This window comes from Rhizoctonia solani, chromosome 7, assembly GCF_016906535.1.
Source record: "Rhizoctonia solani chromosome 7, complete sequence".
Classification (NCBI taxonomy): domain Eukaryota; kingdom Fungi; phylum Basidiomycota; class Agaricomycetes; order Cantharellales; family Ceratobasidiaceae; genus Rhizoctonia; species Rhizoctonia solani.
In genome coordinates, this window is record NC_057376.1 from 777,713 (window position 1) to 794,636 (window position 16,924).

At 48.2% G+C, this 16,924-nt stretch overlaps 6 protein-coding genes across 6 annotated transcripts; 1 reads left to right on the forward strand and 5 right to left on the reverse strand.

Annotated features, from left to right (window-relative positions):
• Window positions 1-378: 378 nt before the first annotated feature.
• Window positions 379-2,030, forward strand: RhiXN_06411 (F-box domain-containing protein; the record flags this gene model as incomplete). Its single annotated transcript, XM_043326227.1, has 5 exons — window positions 379-465; window positions 537-929; window positions 969-988; window positions 1,045-1,303; window positions 1,383-2,030. 5 exons carry the CDS (start codon window positions 379-381, stop codon window positions 2,028-2,030), a joined length of 1,407 nt encoding a protein of 468 aa, XP_043181659.1.
• Window positions 2,031-2,923: 893 nt separating this feature from the next.
• On the reverse strand, window positions 2,924-4,204 carry RhiXN_06412 (syntaxin protein; the record flags this gene model as incomplete). Its single annotated transcript, XM_043326228.1, has 6 exons — window positions 2,924-3,190; window positions 3,245-3,367; window positions 3,424-3,591; window positions 3,658-3,761; window positions 3,875-3,927; window positions 3,990-4,204. 6 exons carry the CDS (start codon window positions 4,202-4,204, stop codon window positions 2,924-2,926), a joined length of 930 nt encoding a protein of 309 aa, XP_043181660.1.
• A 1,926-nt stretch (window positions 4,205-6,130) lies between these two features.
• RhiXN_06413 (cytosolic Fe-S cluster assembly factor NARFL-like protein) lies at window positions 6,131-7,801 on the reverse strand (the record flags this gene model as incomplete). The annotated part of the gene is made up of 5 exons (XM_043326229.1): window positions 6,131-6,848; window positions 6,903-7,409; window positions 7,462-7,574; window positions 7,627-7,725; window positions 7,781-7,801. The coding sequence occupies 5 exons, from the start codon at window positions 7,799-7,801 to the stop codon at window positions 6,131-6,133; spliced, it is 1,458 nt and encodes a 485-aa protein (XP_043181661.1).
• Window positions 7,802-8,135: 334 nt separating this feature from the next.
• On the reverse strand, window positions 8,136-9,933 carry RhiXN_06414 (Zinc-binding dehydrogenase; the record flags this gene model as incomplete). The annotated part of the gene is made up of 14 exons (XM_043326230.1): window positions 8,136-8,241; window positions 8,301-8,351; window positions 8,409-8,454; window positions 8,507-8,573; window positions 8,636-8,680; window positions 8,743-8,801; window positions 8,860-9,006; window positions 9,060-9,110; window positions 9,169-9,183; window positions 9,242-9,434; window positions 9,486-9,604; window positions 9,664-9,710; window positions 9,771-9,833; window positions 9,884-9,933. The coding sequence occupies 14 exons, from the start codon at window positions 9,931-9,933 to the stop codon at window positions 8,136-8,138; spliced, it is 1,059 nt and encodes a 352-aa protein (XP_043181662.1).
• A 375-nt stretch (window positions 9,934-10,308) lies between these two features.
• Window positions 10,309-11,663, reverse strand: RhiXN_06415 (HSF-type DNA-binding domain protein; the record flags this gene model as incomplete). The annotated part of the gene is made up of 6 exons (XM_043326231.1): window positions 10,309-10,454; window positions 10,507-10,670; window positions 10,721-10,840; window positions 10,900-11,507; window positions 11,561-11,596; window positions 11,652-11,663. 6 exons carry the CDS (start codon window positions 11,661-11,663, stop codon window positions 10,309-10,311), a joined length of 1,086 nt encoding a protein of 361 aa, XP_043181663.1.
• A 475-nt stretch (window positions 11,664-12,138) lies between these two features.
• On the reverse strand, window positions 12,139-16,579 carry RhiXN_06416 (staphylococcal nuclease domain-containing protein 1; the record flags this gene model as incomplete). The annotated part of the gene is made up of 27 exons (XM_043326232.1): window positions 12,139-12,164; window positions 12,225-12,341; window positions 12,406-12,535; window positions 12,601-12,772; window positions 12,834-12,919; window positions 12,981-13,081; window positions 13,192-13,345; window positions 13,407-13,501; window positions 13,628-13,970; window positions 14,035-14,107; window positions 14,168-14,278; window positions 14,335-14,363; window positions 14,421-14,510; window positions 14,587-14,632; window positions 14,695-14,778; window positions 14,845-14,958; window positions 15,014-15,143; window positions 15,204-15,318; window positions 15,380-15,400; window positions 15,467-15,621; window positions 15,678-15,703; window positions 15,763-15,812; window positions 15,860-16,168; window positions 16,221-16,281; window positions 16,353-16,419; window positions 16,483-16,492; window positions 16,565-16,579. 27 exons carry the CDS (start codon window positions 16,577-16,579, stop codon window positions 12,139-12,141), a joined length of 2,730 nt encoding a protein of 909 aa, XP_043181664.1.
• Window positions 16,580-16,924: the final 345 nt, after the last annotated feature.

The following is a 16,924-nucleotide window of genomic DNA, read 5'->3' on the forward strand; positions in this document are numbered from 1 at the left end:
TCGCAAAGGGCTTGGTGCTTGCGGTTAGCACTGCTGCGCCATGGTTAAGCCTCATAGGGTGGGGCCAAGAGATTGGCCACTCAATAAAGCAGAGCACCACTAATCAGAACTATGATATTCTTTTGCCATTCATGATGTTGTTTCGTGTCGTCATTCATACACTGCCAACGAAACAAGATTTAGCGCTAACAACACTACCGTATCTATAATTTCAAATACGATAGGCAATGTGAGAAGGAGGCAGGTTTGAATCGGGAACATTGTCACGTAATGATGACTATCTATAATTCGCAATAAGACACCTGCATCTCAAGCTTGATTCTCTACGTAAATTCGGGGGCCTAGCCTCCAAAGTGGCAACTATAATTGATTTCTCTGATGTTGCACCTCGGGAACGTCTCCGAGGACGTTATCATTCACGTCGCGTTCTTCTTGGATCTTGACGATCTCTGGACACTGAGACAGGTGAGTAGGTCTCTCACGACTGGCTGAGGCCCCAGAACAATCTCCAATACCCACACCTTCAACACGTGCAGGTGTGCGTTCGAGTTAGGTCATTAGTTAGTTCTACCCCAGTCTGGCGGATAGCCAGCTCTCGTTTATCGCTTCCCATATGGAACCCGAACCCGACAACCGGTTCATATTCTTCCTCAAACATCTCGGGGCTACCCGCGTTTATAAGAGATACCTGGCGTGCTGCGCAGATTGATAGACGCTGGTCTACTGCAAAGTCCTACCTCTGTCTTTGTAAGGAACCTATCCAGGGATGGTCAAGCATCAGATTGGCCGGCAGTGACCAGTGGATTATCTGTACGAATGACCGTGGCGATGTGGCCGCTACGAAGTTCACACAGGCAATCAACCAACCTATGAGAGAACAAGTAATCTACCGTTCTTTTTTTGTACCTGTTCGCGAATGGTCTGGTTTGGTCGGTTGGTTCCGAACTTTAGCTGTGCTAATCCTACAGCTTGAAAATAACCTTCGTAGGTAAATTATAACCACCAGACTATTTTTAAAGAATTTACTTATAGGATTTTTGATAGATTGAATATCCATTTCAGCCCCCTACCGTCGTCGGACGGTTCACAAGCGCTCGATGGATTACCTCAATACAAATTAACATTGCCTGGTCAAATTACTGTTGTTGCTATTGAGGTTTGCACCTCGAGTCGTGTTCTGATGATTCTCTGTAAAGATCCGGATCACCACTCCTCCTCATTTCTGGACGTCTGGTCTTGGGGTCCCAGTGAAGAGCAGGCATATCAACCCCCTGAACATACCATGCGAACTGTTCATTTTGAAGTACGTCAGCACATTCCCCCGGTCATGATGATCCTACTCGGCCCGAGCTTATTAACACCCCCTTACAACTTGACAACAGGCAAACGATTGCGCATTTCGTGTAGTCCAAATAAGGGAGGGCCCGCACGTTTTTGTGGCCCGAGCGAATAAGGACGCAACTTACTTCGAGTTCTACGATCTACAAGGACATATGTCCCACTCAGGACAGATCGAGCCTAAGGCTCAGATTCCGGTTGCTCATGAATCACTGCCTTGGCCATGCCACCAGATTACCCTCCCACACCCTAGGGTTGTCCCACCTACTGGGAACTTGGATTATGACAACCCGATCTCTGTGGTACTCTGTGCCGCAAGGTCTCCACGACTTAGCGAACTCCTGGGATATCGCGTGTGTTTGCACCGCGACCGGGAACTAGTGAGCCTATCGTTCCTGGGCGGTTATATTCTGCCCGAATATCATGATGTATTCCGGTGTGTAGTGGGGCCGCTAGGGGTGCGTGGCGCTGTACTTGTGTCCGACCCAAGGGCGAACCCCAGGTCTCAGTTGATGATACTCACACTCGATGGTAACGAATACAAGCAGCTTAACACCGGATGTTTGGTCAGCGAATTACTTTTGCCGATGGATCTCTCTATTGATGAATTGCATGGTACTGTAACCGTCCTGGATGGAACACAAAACTTGCATGTCTTTCTATTTGATCGTTATCTGGCCTTGGGCAAATAGATTTTGCTATGCACAATACTAAACCGCTTATATTACCCATTCAAATGTGCTTTGCGTGTTTGAATTATTTTATTCGCATATCCCACTTGGCTTATGTTACTTTTAGCATCGGCATGGAAAATGATCGGCCTACATCCGACTTTGGCCGGTCCATTCCCAGTCAGAGCGGAAAAGTGATACCGAATCGATGAGCGCTCATCGGGTAAATCTAGCGCGAGCTGAATCGGGCGATATTGGGTTTGGTCGCGAACTCTGGAGCTCCACATCCTTTGGTTGGTACCCAACACACCATCTTTGGACATATCACCACACTGCACGCGAGATCTAGCGTTCTTCAATTGGATAGACACGAGGTTTTCCTATACTGATTTTCCCAATAAAGCTCGACTTGAGAAATCGTGGGCGTCAAGATTTCATTTCGTAGGTTGATCTATATGACATATGGCACATCTACGTCCCTTTACAGAGTGTTAACCTCAATAAGAACAATCACAATACATCACACGACACGACCGGAATTAACCGTATGCCTCATGTATACGATCGAGTCCAACGAGGTATTGATCAATTTGTTCGGAAAAAAAACCTTGCTAGTATCCTTGAACACGCGATCCAGTTGGATATAATTGGCGAGGGAATATTGAATAAATGCAGAGCCTCAAGGTTGAGGCTTACCGGGGTCTGACCGTGGAAATGATCAAGTGAGATTTCCAAGTATATGTATTAGTCATAATACAGCATGCGTGTAGGTGCAGTCTGGGGGGTATCTACAGTGTGTGAATGCTTGCGAGGCTTGAATATGAGAACCAGAATAAGGCCGAGTATGATGAGTAGAAGGAGGAATATGCACTTTCTTCGACCAGTGTTGCGTTGATACCTGTATGTGCCACTAATTAATAGGATGGCTCAAAAGGGAAAGGGATCGTGACAAACCGAGTTGCAATGTCAAGCTCCTTGACAGCATCTTCCATATGAATCGCTGTTTGTTGAATGTTATACTCCACACTATCCAAAATTGTGCCTTGGTCGATGACTAAATTAGACAAATCTTTGAAGAGCTCGGCCAAAGAAACAATGGACTTCGCAATCTCAGCAATCTCATGATTCCTGGCGGCTAAACTCGGGTCCGAATGTTGCATAGCGGAGAGCTGTGATCGAGACTAGAGAAACGGGTTAGAAACGTCAGCGATCAAAGCCAAGAACTAACCCCATACCGCTTCTTCGTCCTCCTGAACTGAATCGTAAGTATTAGTAGTATTGGAAGGCAGGAGACCAGATGCGATCATCTGATCGTTGCGGCTGATTGCACGGCCTTGAAGCTCTGATGGGCGATGAATCTGTCATGGATCCGATCGATGAATCGCGAGAGGGAGCACGGACTTTGCATATATACCCGCTGCTTGGTTCGGAACAAGGCACTGAGGTCCTGAACCTTAGCAGCAAGTGCACGTTGGACATTGCGAGCCGATGTAACATCGTTTTGAGAAGAGTGGGAATTAGGGGGAAAAGTGTGGCCCGAGGCGGATATTCGTTGAATTAACGAATGACAACGTCTAAACTCCTGTAAGCGGAGTTGATACGGCAATCAATAAAGTTTTTCGTTTTGTGGAAAATTTTACTGACTCACGCGTGTTATTTCGTTCGTACGTTGCTCAATTTCGCGTTCCTCTTCAGAACGGTCCTTGAATCCCGGAAGCACGTGCTTGGCATGAAGCTTGTCAAGGGCCAGGACTTTTTAATCGGATATCAGTAGCGGAGTTGAAAAGGGAGCATGAAGTGTCGGAGTTCAGAGTTTGTGTGGTATCTATCGGATCGGATCCGGAAAGTATAGGAGTGACACGTACTCTTGTTTCTGGTATCGACGATAGCCATTTCTACCTGGTCCGAAATATCCAACCTAAAGTGTTAGTAAACAAGTAAGACAAACCACCCTAACACGTAAAAAATTACAATAAATACCATGGAGGCGTAATATCGATGTGGAGCGCGGCATTCGCCGAGTTGTCGTCGATGATAAGCCGCTGAGCCTCACCGGCGTCGGGATCGTCGTCGATGTCTACATACTGACGTCGGGACCGAGCATAGCGAGAAGCGCGCGCTTGTGAATCGCGATAAGATATAAAAAGATTGGTTCGGGAGCGCGTCGTAGGATGGTATGCGCTGAGTGTAGCCATGGCATGGGGAGAGATGGGCGAAGAGACGCACGGTCCGGCTGATCACGTGTAAGATAGGACCCCGTAGACTGCGTGAATAGGGGCTAAAATAATTGATAGATCGGGGAGCGACCCGGACGAAAGGATTGGGCGATGACGCGCGACAATGGCTATGATCTGGGATTAGGTTAGAACTGGCGGGTCCCGAATCCAATCGGTCCGCCGGCAGAGAGCAATTCATAACACGCGCTGCTTTTTTTCCTGATTGCATGTAATTGCCAAAGGCCTAGCAGTTTCAACTTGCATCTCCTGCCCCCCACGTTCTCAACCGTTTCCGGGCTGTGAACGGCTTCACCCACCTGATGCGACTCCCCCGATACAACTTGTCACAGAACCCTTGGCCCTCCACTGCGACCACTGGGAGCGGCAAATCTATAAATTACTCCTGCGAATCGGCCTAACTCCTCAGTCCGGTTTTACTCCTCAGCCCCTGTGTGCCTACCGAATCGCTACGCTCCCACCCCTGTGTTCACTGAGACTACATTATAACACCTCACTCGCACTTGCACCTCCCACCACAACATGTGCCGCCAAATCACGTATGTCTACACCCCCCACCCCCCCTCCAATCCGACACACACTGACTCCCCTTCTTGGTCGCTTCGGTAGTGAAGGAACTCAGCACCGTGGCTGTGGCCATTATGTCAGTACTACATACATGACACTACTCGGCAATTTTTGACATTGTGTCATTACTAGGTGCTCCATTGGGTCTCTGCGATATATGGTGTGCAACCTTTCGGGAGAGAAAATTCAGCTCAAGATGTATCTAACCGAGTACTCTAGATTGTGAAGACCCGAAATGCAACAAGAGCTCCAAGCACCCTGACGATTGCAAAACACACAATACTTGCTCAACGGTGAGCACACTCGCGTGAATACTCAGAATCGAAAATTGACTATTTTACCTTGCAGGAATATGGCCCCGATATCCAGAAGTATGCTTCTCCCCACATTTTACCCCGACCTTCCATCTGACTCAAATTTCCACTCCAGAATCACAGCAATGAACTACGAGCCATGTGAACGGTATGTCGCGTTTCATCTTTGAGTTTCGCCTGGATATAGGTCTCATGGCGTGAACAGATGCAGGGCTAATTGGAATCCAAGCAAAGGAGCTCGACGATACTGAATGGCTAAATAAATATAGGCCGACCACCCCTGATACCAACCCATCTACCTTTTTCTCTGCGGTTTTCTCAACACACAATATCTATTCTTGCATGGCCTAATATCGTCTGCATCTGTACGCTTTCTGTAGCTGTCACAAGTTTTTTTGGTGTATCATTGCAACTCGATACTAGCGACAAATTAAATCTGTTTTCAATACTACTCGTATGTCCCGATTTTATCCGGAACAGCCATGCGACGTTCATTGTGCCACCCATATGACCATATGACAGGGATTGCGGCAATGACGCATGACTTACCGCCGGTACGACAAACTGTGATGAGCTTAAACTTGATCAAAAGAACAATCAACCAAATAGAGACGAGATACCCTACTTGACCAAGAGAATTGCGGCGCATCGGAGTTGATTGTTCACCGGCCCAGATGATACGAAACACAAAAGAACCCCACACATTCGAGAAAAAAATTATCATAACGACAGGATAAACACAACGGCAGCTACCATTGGACAGCCAAGCCGACAACCTCACTTTCAACGGGCCGAAAATTAGTCCGAAACAAAGTCCGTCGCAACGACTCTGCTTCACCATCCATGTCGTCGGACCATCGATTAAAAGTTGAAACGGGCTGGCAGAGGTCCCCAAGAATCTCCGATGCCAATTTATCAGCGAGTACGAAATTTGGCGCGCGCTGTTTGCCCGTTGGCGATGGGGGAGGAGTCCACACACCTCCCCAGTATATTGCTTCAACGTCTTTCACGAGTTGTTTGTCGCCCCAGCGAGCATCACGCGCGGCAGCAGACTCCGACACTCCATCAAGCCGTCCGTAGTTTGAGGTCGAGCACCCCCTCGTAGTTGTCCGCCTCCATTGACGCACCCCGCTGGGCAGGCCATAACCTCCACATAATCATAAGACCTCGGCTCCTCGGCTTGACTTCCTTTACGGGCCGTCGCACCAACTACCCGACGCCCTCGCGTGGCTACGCGACCCGCCGCACCACGACCTACTGAAACTCCGGTATCCCGCCCCACTTTCCGCACAATGTTCTGCAAATTTCGGAATCCATAGCATTTGGCACCCCGGAATAGGACCCTCTCGTCAGCTTCATCCGTCACTGTGTATTCCTCATAGTCCGTGGTTCGGATGGCTTTAGTCGAGACGGAGGGAGACTTGGCACTCAGTGAAACAGAATCAATCAAAGATTGAAGGTACGAGCCAGACGAGGATCCTGGATGCTGCGCAAGTTCTGGCAAAATTCCATTCTCGACATTCGGCATTCGGGTTTCATCCTCACCCGGAACAGGAGCAGATATATCCCACCCCTTGTCTCGCATGAGGATTTCAAGCTCCGTAGTTGTTAATACACAATCTACGTCCCTTGTTGATAGAATATCATTATAGAAATCCTGTCTTGATGCTTCGAGCTTCTTATCGTAGCAGGGCATGACGGTTACATGGTATATTGAATTTGCCCTAAAAGCCCCTTGGATCAAATCGGCCGTTCGGATGAATGCGCAACTTACTCACGATTTCCCCCATCGCCGACCCAACCATTCCTTTACCAAGGTGCCCATCACCTGCTGGGGACTCTTGGTTCGAGATAAAAATGGGATCATTTCGGGGTGTGCCTTCTCCACATAACACACCCATCCAGGACATGCACTCGCAATCATAGGAAGTCGTGTGTCTCCGGGTTTATTGTCCGATAAGTTCGATGACGTCGATGAATCCCTGCGTTCAAAAAACTCGCGCGTATGTTCTAGAAGCGCGATATGTCTGGCAAAAGTCGTGTCATACACATGAGAGAATCCGAGAATGCTAGATGCAAAAACTTCGACCCTTCGAAGAATTTGCTGAGTAGTTGCCGATGGGCTAATGGATGCAGCGAGTGAGGCTAGGCACTGGGGCGCTATAGACAGAACGAAGCTCTTGTGATCCGGGTGTAGAGGAGAAGGATTTGACTCCACAACCTTGAGAACCTCCTCGTGGGACTGCATGGATATGAGAACAGATTCTGCAGAGGTGATGCATCCACTTCACCGAAATTAGGAATTATACGCCCATCATAAAACCAAACTACACACACCTGCATGCCAAACAATCATTTAAGCTAATTTGTGCCTGCTGTAGCTTTTTCCGTCCAGAATCCTGGTGACTCTCTTCATAGTATACCCCAGCCGAGTCTATTCCGATTTGCGTCTGGGTCAAGATGGTAAGGTTAGACGGGTTTACAGCTGGTTAAGCGACATACCGAAGCCGCGTTTTCAATCTGCTGCTGTGGCTTGACTTCTTCCACGGGCTTTATGCAGGCTTGAGACGGGGTAATAAAGTCGTTCAGATCTGTCAATGTCTGCCGAGTTGGTTTAACAACCGACATCCTGGAGCCTGTGGCAAAGTGTGCTTACCAATCCTCTAGAGAAAGCCATGGTCTATTTCGTCAGAGAGATCCGTGCTACTGATACAGTTGATGTGGTGGCGAGATTCAATATCTATTACCGCGACCGGGTATCTATAAACTTTCTTGTTACGGCCGAAAGGTGTGGTGGTTGTGTAGGATTCTCTTCGATCACATTAATTGTCAAAATAGCCGAACAGCGGCGTCTGAATCAGCGAGACGCCACGTGGATGCTTCCCACGCATCCAGTGCCACTGTAAAGATAGGGGCTTAAAAAGTGCCCCTGCTTGTATTTCTCACACGACTTTGTGCCACGATGATGAGCAATGCAAATGAATTAATGTCGTAGATCATCCGAGAATGATTTACAGTTTGGCAATTTTCGGGCCGGGTTTGATTTGTACAATGGCCTTCCCCCATGTTTTACGCTGTTCCAAGGCCTCGAGTCCAACCGACACTTGTTCCAAACCCCTACGTTTCGTATAGAATCAAAATCATTATTCGTATGAATTGTGAAATGAATGACGCACTGGTAGACTTCGGAGAACACCACTGGTTTAACCTTCCCGCTTTCAAATAGCCTGAGAACGTGCAGATCTAGGATAGTGTATCTCAATAAGATCACAGGATGTACTTACTCGAATAGGGCTTTCCAAACGGACGGAACGTGGCCAACATCATTTTCTATGACCGCATGAGTCTCATATTGGTACGCAATAGTAAATGGAATGCTTACTCATATATGCACCCCAATGCACACCAACAATACTAATGTTTTTAAGTAGTACCAAATTAAGAGGAAGCTATGCCGTTTTTTCGGCACTGAGTATCATTTGGTTTCACCCATGTAGTAGTATAGGCTTACTTTCTCTATTTCTCCGGCCGCGAAGCCAACGACCAACGCGCGCCCCTAGAATCCAACAGATTAGAAGACGCTTATACTGGAATCGAAGGCAGCAATCTTTACGGCACCTTCCAAGCAATGCACTTGAGCGAATCTTTAATCAGTCCAACCGGGTCATAGATGACATCTAAGTACAAAGGTCCGTTATAGTCATTCGGTCAGGGCTGTTCGGACCATATACTTACCAACGCCTTTCCCATTTGTCAATTTCAGAACCTCTTTTTGCCACCCTGACTTTGTGTAATCCAATACTTCGTCTGCCCCACCAAACGTCTTGCAGACTTTGAGTTTGTCTTGAGTACCAGCGGTCGCAATTACTTTGGCACCCAACGCTACAAAGGGTGTGAACGAATCAACAAGTGGTACGTGTGACATATATCCTTACCTTTGGCAATTTGTACAGCAGCGAGACCAACTCCGCCAGCGGCGGCGTGTACTAAACAATTTGGAAATCGGGTCAGGTCCGATGTTATTGATGAATTAAAATATCCCACCTAAGCACCATTCGCCTATTAATTGATATTAGATTTTGGAACATTGCCAAAGTACGTAAACTTCTAAACTTACCTGGTTGAAGTTGTGCTCGCCCCACCAATGCTTCATAGCTGAGACGAGATGAGAAGTGTTGAGATGAATCTCCAATAATAACACACCTAGTTGGCCAAGTTACAAACAATCCAGCCGCTTGTTCAAACGAGAATCCATTTGGGATGGGATGTAAGTTCTGCCATTTGGCAGCAACTCGTTCCGCATATGCTCCCTATCAAGATGGTGAGGTGAATGATTTTATCACACACAGGTCACTACGAACTTGGCCACTACCAAAAACCCTGTCGCCTCTTTTGAACGGACATCCCTTGGGTATAGGAGAAGACGCGGCTATAGTCCCAGCGAACTCAGCCCCCAGGACAAAAGGGAAGGGGGGTTGGTCTATATTTCAGAATTTGGTTATTGCGGCGGGGATGTTTCGGGATATAGTTGGCACGTACTCTGATATTTCCCTTGCGCTTGTAATATATCAAAAAAGTTCAACGCGCTATGCAATCTCATATGAATCAGTGAGCGTTCGCTTGTGCTTGGATGAACTATGGCGCACGCAGAGTGAACCTCGACCAAAACCTCGTCAGCAGCGGGCTTGGGTTCCGACGCTTGATTGGTCCTTTTAGACAACATCTTAGACAATGACACACAATAATATTATTGACATACACAGGCTGTTTGGACGGGTGGGCGTAATGGTCGATAACGATTGCCTTCATAATGAATAGTGTATAGTGACAAGCACGAGTGGGGTACTGCGTGTGGGGTTGCAACGCCTTGTTTTATTATATCCGTCTCGGGCTAATGATTGCCGGGTATCCGAACAAAATATAATTTCAGAGGGCAATGATTTGATCATCATGATACATAAGATTACAGGACCGTCCAATAGCACAACCAACACATGAAGAGAGAAAAAAAAGAGCGATGGCGAACATAAAAACATATGGATATATAAGATAACAGGGAATCTCGTGTAGAAGTAACAAGTATGCGCACGTCAAGTACGAATATCAAAGTCTGATGGCCCAATTAAAATGGCGAGCGCGACGAAAAAGTACCGAGTGTCCCAGCGTGAAATAAAGTTTGCTGGTTTAGGAGTCCGAAGGGCCGGCTAGCGAAGGCAACTCATCTGTCCCTTCCTCCTTTTTGGGGGTGGACGCGGCCCGCTTGGCCTTGCGAGAGCTCCGAGGCTTCAGTTGTCCCAAAAGGTTTTTTCCTCCGCGCAGGAACAAAGGATCTAAGCATACAGTGAGCAACTAGGCGGATCGATTGAATGAGGAAATACACACGGGCAAAGCCTGACGCTGACTGGAAAGACGGACTTGCATTGGCCTGAGCGACAAGATCGGCGGCCGCCGGGTGATCTGACTGATCTGCTAGCTGCAACAGCCTAATAGTTGATACTCGTGTAAAGCCATAGAGCCGGAGCTGTCGAACGAAAGAACTAATGTTGCTGTCAAGGCATTTGAGTGCTGCGCTCGGATGTTTTTAGCATGAACTTACCTGTGTCTGAAAAATCTGGGGAGCACTTGCTGGGCGAACTCGGTAGCATTCATTAAGAGGAACGCATCTCCAGACTCGTTCCACGCTAGGTATTTGGAGTACTCGGGCCGAGACAAGATGCTGCGGAAAGGATCAAACGATCAATTACTAGGCTCGGGGGTCAGATTCAGTACACATACTGATATAATTTACTGATGAAAGCGGTTGATTCTTCTTCGGTAGGTACGATCACTTCAGAAAGATTTGGCGTCGGCTTGCTAACCCTATCGGCACTGTGGCGGCGGATGGACGGAGGGACATCATCCGTGGGGGAGCTTGACGAAGATTGCCTACTATGAGGGATATTCACAGGAAAAGACTGAATAGACCTATATGCGGGAAAGGGCGAGGGGATAGATAGTTGCGTTCGTAAGTGGGGTTGAGACTGGCGGGATCGGATCGCAAGGGTGTTGTTTCGCACGCCCGTAGGGGCATGTATAGGTCGGGGTTTCGGGGCGTCCATCATGAAAGGACTGTGGACATCAGCCGGAGGGGGCGGCCCGAAAAACTCCTGTTGAAAGTTTGGTTCGAAGCCTACAGCACCAGTAGGGGGAGGCGTGGGATAGGTGGTATCCGGAAGCTGAAACGAGGGCTCAAATGAAGATGGGTAGAGTTGAAAGGTCGATGACGACCCGGGTAACGCGAGATTAGTAGAGTCTGACCCGCTTGGGAGCAAGGATGTCGTTTCATAGGATGGCCAGGATGTTGAATAGCCCAGCCCAGTGTCTGGTGGATAAGGGCGTCTGTCCTGTGGAGGATCGTAAGCAACTAGCTTGGTATTAATTTGGACTGAAAGCTTACTTGAAGGAATCCCTGAACGTCCATTGAATAGAGGAGCTAATGGTGAGCAATGGTACTCCAAGCTGGTCGATTAAAGATGCGCACGACATACCTGGTGGGCCATGTGAGTCTGAAGTCTAGTTGAGAGGCCGTAGGTACACGGTGAATTGAGGGACTTCTCGACTAAACTGGCCTCTTTATCATGTGGTGAGGTACAACTCAAAGTTAGGATCCAACGATCAGGCTATTGCGGGGCCGGTACGAAGGCTACCCAAAGTTGTTTACTCGAGTTATGCGGGCCCTGTCGCGCATAAGCGTGTGGAGATCTCGTGGCCGTATTGCCATGTTGTCGGGTCTCAGAAGACCCGTTTTCGCTCGAATCAGCAAAACCATGTGGCTGGCTAGGCCCTTTTCTCAGCCAGGAACGATAAGACTCAGGTCAAATTTGAATCAAGCCAGTCGTCCCGTGAGCCAGTGAACGAGGATATCAGTCACATGTGACATGATCGACAAAATGCATAAGATAATTTGACGGAGTACAGCACGTGGGCAGCCGACGAATGCGGGGGAGGACCAAGCACATAACAACGGGCATACTCTCATTCGTCATCATCGCCAATGTCACCTATCCAATGGTACCGGTCAATCACATTTGAACTTGAGATGTAGGATAGCAGATACAAACCCAATTCATACATCCCCAAACGCTCTCGTTTGGCACTCAAAGTCGCGTCCTTCAACGCGTTGACCACGCCTGGATATGACGCCAGGTACCGTTCCTTCTTGTCGATCATGGCCAGTCCTAAACACCGGGAGATCACGTTAGCGGAGCCGGTAATATAATGATTCTTATGTGAGAAGTCTACCATCTCGGACTAATTCGGTGTTTATCGATGCGTGGGGATCATTAGCGCTATGCGGGTCTTGTGGATCAATCAACCTCAAATGGAGAATATGCCCGTCCTTATGGTCAACATTAGCTACAAGCTTACGACCCTAGTAGCCCAATCGAGGTTAGAACCCGGCGGGGGAAAGATCAAGGTCCGAGCATAAAAGCTTACCTCTGCAAGAGATCGGAAACGCCCTATCGCATCCTCAGCGTACTCAGTATCGGGGCCAGCAAGCTTGACAAAGCTGAGGCGGGCGTCCTGCGCCTGGGGAGATAGCGTTTTGAAACGGGGATCCAATGGGCGAGTATTCGAAAAGGGCGCTGTTTCTTGATTTCCGTAATCGCTATATCGTGTTTTCACAATTGTCTCCATACGTATCAACTCGATAGGGAAAAAATACTCACACAAATGTGAGCTCGACCTCCTTCTTGGCAGCTGAAGAACGCTTGACTTTGGCACGATACCATTGACCATCACCCGAGAACTTTGCCTGATTGCGTGACAGTGTCACACCCGATATCGAAATTCATAAAATGCGCTAGAACACTTACAGCTACCAGTTCACCTGCCTTTGGGGCAAAGCTTGACACTGCAGGCGCGTTTCGGTAATGCAGGGCAAAATCTTTCATCATTCTTTCTAATTGAGCAGTATCTGTCACCAGATTGCGCAGTCAGTGCCAAAGGATGTAAATGTCGACATGGGCGCGCAGCGAAGGAATAGATGCGCGACAAGGTCGACCACGCGCTTCACAGGCTACTTACTTTCATTGAGAACCTGAATAGAGAAAGCAAATGATGGCGTTGTGCGAATATCGGAGATGATGACGTCCAGGTATTCGGGTTTGAGAGGGGTCGAGCCGTTATCGGGTTTCTCCGTAACTGTCTGCTCTAGACTGGCATCGAAGTCATGCCATATCTAGAATATAGACGTCAGCTCAATCACCTCAAGCGTGATGCGATGTTGATTCGGAGCATACATTGCGTTTGTTGGCTTTGGCATCTGCTTCGGCATCATAGAGTTGCCGTGACCAGGACAAAGATTCGGCAGAATAATCGTGGACGGTTGCAAGACCTATTTTCATAATCATCAGTCAACAATCTACGGTGGGTACTTCAACGCAGGACTATGGGCGATCTTCAACGACGATCGCCCCCGAGTCCTCCCGCAGCAGCAGACAAATGAAAAGACGCAACAAACCTTCCCGAACCAGCGTCACAGCTGCATTTTCTATTTTATTCAAATAAAGTGCCCCGATGAATCCCCCTGTTTTATCTGTTGCCTCGAAGTCAACCTCCACATCACGTTGCATATACCGACGAGTAGCAAATTCTAATGATTCGAGTCCGTATGGCTCGTTTTTTTCTGAGGGGTTCCTTGCGGTGCGTGGAGCACGAATACCACTCAACACCAACGTGAGGGAAATATTTTCCTTGGGGACAAGGATTTTGAAGCGCGAGCCCGAGGCAACGTAATCCACAACTGCAGGTACGCGTCCTTGGCGTTTGAGCGAAGAGAGCCAGCTCGAAGCCTTGGTGCTTGTCTGAATAATAATAATAGGTTCGTTAAACCTTGTGATCTGAAACAAATGGCGCATACATGCTGACCTCAGAGGCATTGATGATCCGAGGCATGGGCACGTCTTTGCCGGAGTGAATCCCGCGCGCCTCCGTGAGAGCGCTGATTTGGCACACAGATTAGCACACACGGCAATGGCGCCGAAATTAAGAACATGCTTACTTTTGTTCTGCAGCCATCAGTTTATCGTATTCGCTAGACCTCGATTCATCATCACGCCGATGCCGGAGTGCAGTGGCCAGCCCCTTCTCAATTAACTGCTCTGCGATATTCCTATTGCGTTGGCTTAAATCCAATTTGCTCCTTATCGAGCTGTACATCATACTTACGCCTGTGCGTTCCCATAACGAATGGTTACCTGGTAAGGGTTATGGTTTGCAAGGCAAAAATAATTATTTAAAAAGTATGAACTTACCGCATCACGTTCTTCGAAATCACCTTCTTTGGGCCGGACAAAATCAATGTTTACTTTGACATGTTTTCCGATAAGCTTCTTTCTCAGGAACTATTGATTAGACGGTAAAATCAAGCAGATAAGCACGCGAAAGAATAGTCTTATAGAAAGTGATTAATGTCGTTACCTCGCGAGCTTCGTTTGCATAGTACGCTTGCTTAGGCTCGGACGCCCTGTGTTGAATTGGTCATGCTACGATCACCCTAGTCATCAAAGCGCAGTCTAATTTACTTACTTGGGCGCGCGAACGGAGCTTAACTGTACGCGTCGTTCCCGGCCTTCTTTGTCCACGATAGACACCTGATCGCCGCTCCAGACTCTGTTCGAATGCGGGAAACGCATATATCATGGTTACTATGCCCCTGGGTCTGCAGGAGTAACGCACCGAATGACTGTTGCATCTACCGGTCCACGATGAATTACGGGTGTGGGCCCAGCCGAGGCCGTTGCCGGGGTCACGATCTTCGAATAGAGCTTTAGCTTCTTTTCCTTTGCGGACCTAGCAATTGTTGCTTGTTAGCTCCCAAACATGCCGTACCCAGGGAACGATATACTTTTCTGCCCCACGAAGCCTCTCCATAACCCCATTTGCAGCGAGCATGCCAGCGTGCCAGTCGATCACACGGGCCAATCCAGCAGCCAATAGGAACTCGGCAATGTTACCGTTGGGATGCAAAACATTACCTAAATGTGCTTACGTCAAAACGCCAAAGTTAGGCCAGAGTGATCGACATATGATCGCACCTATGAAAATGCTAGCCGTAGGAGCAGGTGCATTGCTTGATGTCGAAGCAAAAGGTGTGGACGTGGGGGCCGGGAGAGACAGAATTTGAACTCGGACCACGCGTTGCAAGAGACGCTAGAAACATAGGCGTCATAACACGGTCATAGCAATTGCGTACAAAACGACGTGATCTCACCGACTCGGTAAAGTATTTGGCCTATAGCAGGTAATGTATGCGCGTAATTCATAACAATACCACGGAGTCTGTGAAAAACCAACGAACCTCTTCTCCAAATTCTTCGGCAGTCTCGCCATCCCGACCTCCTGCCCTCGGACAGCGAACGCCCGCCAGCGAAATGTTTGCAAATTGATGTTGGTCCTCCGGCATTAAAAGACGCACACGTAGAGTGCTTCCATCGCGTACTTGCTCCACGATAGCTATCCCTTCAGGTTAGCGCTTCTCCACTAAACAGGCTGGAGCGCCGCCGGCTCACCGTCAATGTTCTTGCCCTTCCACTCACTGCGGGTAGAATCTAGATCAGGCACAGAGGGGACATTTTGATAAAATGTAAATCATACTTGACAAAAGCCGCAGAGTCGGTCGGCATAGAGTACTGGACGTTGTGATCCTGTGTAAAATCATTCGTTCCTGAGTTCTAACCCCAAACCCAAGTACCGCACGTTCGCGCGTAAGTTTACTTGCCTTCGGGCCTTGGGGATTCCACATCCCAACCATGCTGTTACGGGCCTCGGCTTCGATGTCCTTGCGCCGGTTGTCGTCCTCAGTCGGCTCACGTTTGAGCTCCTTGCAGCGTGCGAACCCGGCCCGGAGTACTTCGGTAGCGACGTCTTTTCCGCCGATCTCTGCGTGACCAAAATCCGATTCTATGCCGTCCTTGGGTGGCAAGGAATGGGTCTTGGTAAACGTAATCGGCTTTCCGACAGCGAACTGACGGAGAAACTCCCGACATTCGAACGCCCAAGGCTAGGACGCGTGCATTTAGTACGGTATCCCATAGTTTTATGCGAGTACTTACTTCATCCTCCTTGGAAGCTGAGCCTATGCGCGGAGCGGATATCTCAGCGAGATGGAAAATACTAAAGATAATAGAAAGTGTTTAATTCTTGGATCACACAAGCGCACGTGCCCAAAAGACACGTCAACTCACCGTTCTTTTGGAGGCTGGTCATTGGTAGGATTCGCACGTAGTATAAGAGTATCACCAGATAGCACAGCTAAACACCAAGCCGAATATTTAGTGAATGGGAGTGTACCAAATCATGAGCTGAATCTCGCACATTTGACAGTCTAGATCCGGAGGAAGTTTGATCGGGAGTATAAGTAGGCAATCCACACATGCGATACGTTATCTCTGCTCACCGCTTTCAAAGACATGGTGGAACCAGGCGTATATACAAGATATCAACAGATGTGAGGAAAATGCAGTCAGTCCTTGAGGTTGATTTGATTCCGTAAGTCCTTCCGGTTATTAGCATCACGTGAGGGTTACCAATTTTGGTTCTATACTTGGATGACATTCCTAGGCTCCTAGATCTCTTACTCGGATTCGCACGATTTGCCGCTCATCCACATAAGCAGATCGCGGAGGAATGGATGGCTAACATGCGGATAGTATTCATGACACATAAGTCTGACTTCATTAAATGATAAACAACAATAGAAAACCGTACAACATAATCAATCATAAGTCCAAAAAAGCTAGGAATCAAAAAGAACGAA